Genomic DNA, 6161 nt, shown 5'->3' with positions numbered 1-6161 from the left:
TTTAAAAAAATATTTCTTGTTATTTTAATTTTATGAGTGTATTGCCTGCATCATGTGAATGCACCCATGTCATGCAGTGCCGAAGGAGTTCAGAAGAGGGCATCAGATCCCCCGGAAGGGGAGTTATGAACTGTTGTTAACCACCATGTTGGTGATGGAATTGAACCCTGGTCCTCTGAAAGAACAGCCAGTGCTCTTAACCAGGCCCCATTCAGTTCTCATGGCTTTGCAAAGGACATGCCTCTACCATCACTACCATCGTTATCATTGTCACTTATTTTAGCTTTTATTTTGTTTTAAGACAAGGTGCTAGAGAGATGGCTCAGTGGTTAAGAGCACTGACTGCTCTTGCGGAGGATCCGGGTTCAATTCCCAGCACCCACATGGCAGCTATGAACCGTCCTTAACTCCAATTCCAGGGGAATCGGAAGCCCTCTTCTGACCTCCACAGCATTGCGTGACACGGGTGTACTCACATACATATAGGTAATACACTCATACACATCATAATATAAAAATAATAAAATATATTTGAAAAAAAAAGACAAGGTCTCTCTGTTTCTCCGTATATATCTAGCTGGCCTGGAACTCATGGAGATTCACTTACCTCTGCCTCTCAAGTGCTGGGATTAAGACATACACCACCACGACTGGCATTTTAGATTTATTTTGATTTAAGTGTGTGTGTGTGTGTGTGTGTGTTTATGTTATGTATGTGCAGGTACCTGAGGAGGCCAGAAGAGGACATCAGATCCTCTGGGGCTGAAGTTACAGATGGTTGTGAGCTGCCAGATGTGGGAGATAGGAATTGAAGTCAGATCCTCAGAAACTGCAGTAAGTGCTCTTAACTACTAAACCATAGCTCCAGACTTTCATTTTCATTTATTTTATTGATTTGCTTTGAGATAAGGTCTCACCCTGTAGCTGAGGCTGGCCTGGAATTCACTACATAGATCAGTCTGGTCTTCAGCTCATGGCAATTCTCCTGTCTCAGTCTCTGACTACTGTGATCACAGCATGAGCTTACCATGCCCAACCACGATCCCTTCTTCCCTCCCTCCCTCTCTCCCTCCCTCCTTCCTTCCTTCCTTTCATTTCTTTTGTTTCTTCTCTCCTCCTCATCCTCTTCATCTCTTCCTCCTCCTCCTCTCCCTCCTTCTCTTCCTCCTCCTCCCTCTTTGATACAAGGTCTCATGTAGCCCAGGCTGACCTCAGTATTACTGTGTCATCAAGGCTAATCCTTGAGTTTCTCATCCTTCTGCCTCTGCTTCTCAAGTGCTTGGATTCCAGGAGTGCTCTACTACACCCAGGTTGATGTGGGACTGGATTTAGGGCCTTCGGCATGCTGGATAAGCACTCTACCAACTGAGCCACATCCCTAGCCCCATTATCACTTTCTACTCATGAAGAAAATGGTGGTCAAAGAGGTTCAATGACACCTCAAGTTACATAATCCAGAAGCAATGGATTTGGGACTAGGTTTAAAGCCTGATTCAGGGCCTGTGTTCTTTCTACTTAAAGCTACTTGGGCTAAAACTTTCATCATCTCTTGGCCTCCTTTCAGTCTATGTGTATGTTCACATGTGTGTGGGTACATGTGTGTTTGTGCTTGTGGAGGCCAGAGGTCAATCTCAAGGGTCTTTCTTTTTTTTGTCCTTTTGAGACAGGGTCTCCCTGTAGCCCCAGCTGTCCTGGAACTCACTATGTAGACTCACAAAGATCCGCCTGCCTCTACCTCCTGAGTGCTGGGATTAAAGGCGTGTGCCACCACACCTGGCTTTTTTTTTTAATTCATTTTTATTGAATTTTTTGTATTTTATACAGAATATCTCAAACAATCTTAATCATCTTTTAAAAATATTTTTAAATATTTTATTTATTATTTTTATTTTATGTGTATGCATATTTTGCCTGCATGTAGGTAAGTGCACCCATGTCATGCAATGCCCGCAGAGGACAGAAGAGGCTGCTGGATCCCCTGAAACTGGAGTTACAGACAGTTGTTAGCTGCCATGTGGGTGCTAGGATTCGAACCTGGGTCTTCTCCAAGAACAACCAGTGTTCTTAACCACTGAGCCATCTCTCCAGCCCCAATCTTAATCATCTTTATACCCCCATAGGGGTCTTTCTTTAGAAGCATCTACTTGGGTTTTTGAAATAGTCTCTCACCGCTCTAGAGCTCTCCAAGTCCACTAGGCTGGCTGGCCAGTGAGCTCCAGAGAGCTGCCTGCTTCTGCATGCCCAGTTTCCCAGTGCTAGGCTTGTAAATCCATGCCACAGCTTTCTTACATGACTTCCAGGGATGAAACTCAGGTCCTTGTGATGTCACAGCAAACACTTTACTGACTGAGCTATCACCTCAATATTGACACCTCTACCTAAAAAAAATCTGACCACTTGTCACCTCTGCTGTTGCCACCTGAACCCAAACCACCATCACGTCTTACATAGATTCCTGAAACTTCCCTTCAACTGGCCTCCTTGTATCTCTAGGTCTGCACAATAACTAAAACATTTTTTTTCAAAATGTTAAGATTTTATTTACAGAGCTTTTTCTTGTTGTACAGAAAGTAAAAATGTTATTACAATCTCAGTGTAACTGGTAGCCATGGATGGTTGACTCACCAATACAGCTATCCAGGCTACAGCAAGAGTTGTACAGGAAAACCTAACAACATTTACACTTTTCTTGGTGGTGGAGTACCAAGAGGGACTGAATGGAAGACGGTGGAACACCACAGGAACTATTCTTTGGCTCTTTGGGTGGGTGGGTGTCCTGGGGTATCACAGCTACCTTTTATTAAACAGCTACCAAATCCATGAGCAGTCCAACCAATACTGAACAGTTCTGTTTCTGCAGGTTGTTTGGGGTCTTATTCATCTTCTCCTTCATCATCTGTTTCTCTCTCTTTCCCGCTTTCTTCCTCCTCTTCATCTTCCTCCTCATCCTCATCTTCGTCAACTTCTCCATCATGTCCAAATTCTTCATCCTCCCCACTGACTTCATCTTCATCATCTTCTCCTTCTCCATCTTCATCATCTTCATCCTCTTCTTCATCAAACTCCTCCTCCTCACCATCCTCATCTTCTTCTTCATCCTCCTCCTCTTCATCCACACCATCCACCTCCGCATCTGAGTCAGAGGCTTCCTGGTCCTCTCGGTCATAGCCATCCAGGTAGGTCAGCTGAGGCAGGAGCTTGAAGACTCTCTCGGTAATCATTCAGATTAGTGACCTCACAGTTAAACAGATCCAGGCTTTTCAGACAATCCAACTTTTTCAAAAGTTCCAAGGTGCTGCTGATATCTTTCAGTTTATTTCCACTTAGGTTTAGATGTGTGAGATTTGGAAGTTCTTCTGCTAGTATGTCTAGCCCTCTGAAGATTCTGTTATCACTGAGCTCAAGCTTTTTCAGTTTAGGTAGCTTGTGGAGATTTGAAACTGAAATCAAGCCTACACTTATTAAACTGAGGACCTCTAAGTTCATAAATTCAGCTCTTAATCCCTCAATTTGTCCATCATTTGATTTGCAATTGTCCAAGACAAGTTCTCGAACAGCTGCTGGGGTCCGGTTCCTCAGGTCCAGGTGGATCTTCTTCCTCATGCCCATGTTCCCCTTGTCCCGCCTCTTCAAACTTAACTTTTTCAACTAAAACAATTTTTTTTTGTCTTTTTGAAGCAGGGTCTCCCTGTAGCCCCAGCTGACCTGGAACTCACTATGTAGACCAGGCTGGCCTTGAACTCACAGAGATCCACCTGCCTCTGCCTCCCAAGTGCTGGGACTATAGGTGTGTGCCCCCACACCCGGCTTCTTTTTCCTTGAGACCCTGTAAAGATAACCTATGCTTCTATTATTGTGTGTTACCAGCAGTGCTTATGATCATATCTCTTAGCTAGAATTCTAACACATTGCAAATGAGAACTCTGTTTTAAGCCAGAAATCCCCTACTCTGCTGATCCTTACTGAGTATACTAGGTCATTAAGTATACATTCCATATCATAAATGTTGTAACTAGATGCCGGGGCCAGCCGGCCAAGACGGACAGTACCTGAAAGGGGGAGTGAGGATTGAAAGAAAAAATAAGAGACAGAAAGGATACTTGGGAGGACTGTCAGTAGAGACTCCAGCCCCGGTTTATTTCAGCTCTGCCTTTTTATACAGAAGAACTCAATTAGTTTCAACAGCTGTTTTTCCCACCTGTAACTGAGGGTCAAGGAGCGGTCAGATACTTTATAAGGCTTCTTTGATCTTTTTGTCTGCCACTATTGCCTCCAGGTCAGATATTGTGAGGCTCTCCATATAAACACATTCCTCCTGATTTGGCAGATTAGGTACTGGTGTGCAGAACACAAACTCAGTAAACAAGCCTGCCACAGCTCAATGTACATGATGGATTAATAGCTCCCGACATCTCCCCCTTCTTTATTTTTTATAACCCCAGATTATGCTATATCCAGGACAGAAGGACCGTGCCTGTCTTAGGTTGTCATCTGCTAGAGCAAAGCCTTACCCTTCATTGGCACGTAGCTTCCATCAGCTATGCCCTGTCTTAGGTTGACTTTCTCCCAGAAGATCTTACCCGTCTTTGACTACCAGCCTCTGGGGAGGGAGCGCAATCTCATATCATGCACAGCAGCTTGACTTGCCACAGGATTTCATAAATAACTTTACTGCCACCAGATGAAAACAAAGACAGGAGGAAAAGCATGCCAAGTCCCACTAAACCATAGGACCACGATGGTAGGTGGCTCTCAACCTTTTTAGAATATCTGCCGCTGCTTACAGGGTGGAAATGCGGAGAATTTTTTCTTTCTATTATCTCTTGGCAATAACACTTTGACATTGGTACAATATCCACTTTGTCCCACAAGCACACAGTCATCTACTTGTACACACCCAGACTTATTATTTTTAACAAAACAAATAGGCAACCCGCTTCCCAATCCAAAATAATAAAAATTCATCATCACTTGCATCATCAGGCGTTTTGAAGCAGGTTGAGCAATTAACCAAGAGTCATTCACAGTCACTACTATCTCTTTTTCATCCCATATCGCGGGGTGCAAAATTGTGGATCAGGAACATAAGTCCAGTATAACTCAGCCAAGATCACTTGCAGGAACATCATCATCAGCCACGTTTGTCGCCTCATCATTCTTTTTCTTTGGCGCTCGTCCGGCGAACCTCACCAGCCTGGCTCCATCTGCGTCCTACAGAAAAACACAAACATGCCCTCTTCCCCATATCAATACAGGGTCTGGGCCATTCCATTGTCCAGTTAAAGGATCCTTCCACCTGACTTGGGCGTAGGTATCCTGTGACTGAGGATGCCACATTCTATCTGCTGTAGAGTGGTCATTTTTATCCAAATTCAAAAATTTTAAAATGAAAAGAGTATGATGCAAAAGATTACTTGGTGTCTGGGGATATAACTCCTCATTTTTTATTTTTTGTAATTGTGCTTTTAAAGTACCATGCGCTCTTTCCACTATACCTTGTCCTTGTGGGTTATATGGTATCACAGTTTTATGCTCAATGCCCAATTGCAAAGAGAAACGCTGGAACCCCTGACTGGTATAGTGAGAGCCATTATCTGTTTTTATAACGTTAGGGATCCCAGCTATGGAAAAGCAAGTCAAGCAATGAATTATAACGTTTTTTATGGCTTCCCCTGTTTGCGCAGTAGCCATAATAAAGCCAGAAAATGTATCTATTGTAACATGTACATACCTTTGCCTGCCAAAATCCGCAACATGAGTAATGTCCATTTGCCACAATTGGTTAGGCTTCAGCCCTCTAGGATTAACCCCATAATGAGGAACAATTTGTGTTTGAGGACAAGAGCATTGTCGCATAATTTGTCTTGCAGCTTCCTTAGTAATATGAAATTGTTTTCTCAAACTTTGGCTATTTTGGTGATGAATGGCATGAGAATTTGTAGCTTTCTCTACCTGAGTCAATCCTGTAAGCTGAGTGGCTAAATCCACCAAGGCATGCCCCAAAGCTAATGGTCCAGGAAGACCACTATGCACCCTTAGATGTCCTATATAGAAAGGATATTTTCTAGATTTAATACTATTTTGCACTTGTCTTAACAGTAAACAAATTTGAACATTCCTTGTTTCAATAAAAGGTACTGTTTCAATTTCCTGTAGAGCTT

The 6161-nt window shown here is 43.2% G+C and overlaps 1 protein-coding gene across 1 annotated transcript; it reads right to left on the bottom strand.

Annotated features, from left to right (window-relative positions):
- Nucleotides 1-2873: 2873 nt before the first annotated feature.
- LOC103737118 (acidic leucine-rich nuclear phosphoprotein 32 family member B-like) lies at nucleotides 2874-3609 on the bottom strand. The gene is given in 2 exon segments (XM_017799072.1): nucleotides 2874-3204; nucleotides 3206-3609. Coding segments are annotated over 2 exon segments (735 nt in total).
- Between the last annotated feature and the right edge of the window lie 2552 nt (nucleotides 3610-6161).

The sequence above is a fragment of the Nannospalax galili genome, unplaced genomic scaffold (assembly GCF_000622305.1).
Source record: "Nannospalax galili isolate Female #2095 unplaced genomic scaffold, S.galili_v1.0 scaffold1258, whole genome shotgun sequence".
NCBI lineage: Eukaryota > Metazoa > Chordata > Mammalia > Rodentia > Spalacidae > Nannospalax > Nannospalax galili.
Note: the sequence above shows the minus strand (reverse complement) of the source record. Positions and strands in the feature narration are given on the sequence as shown.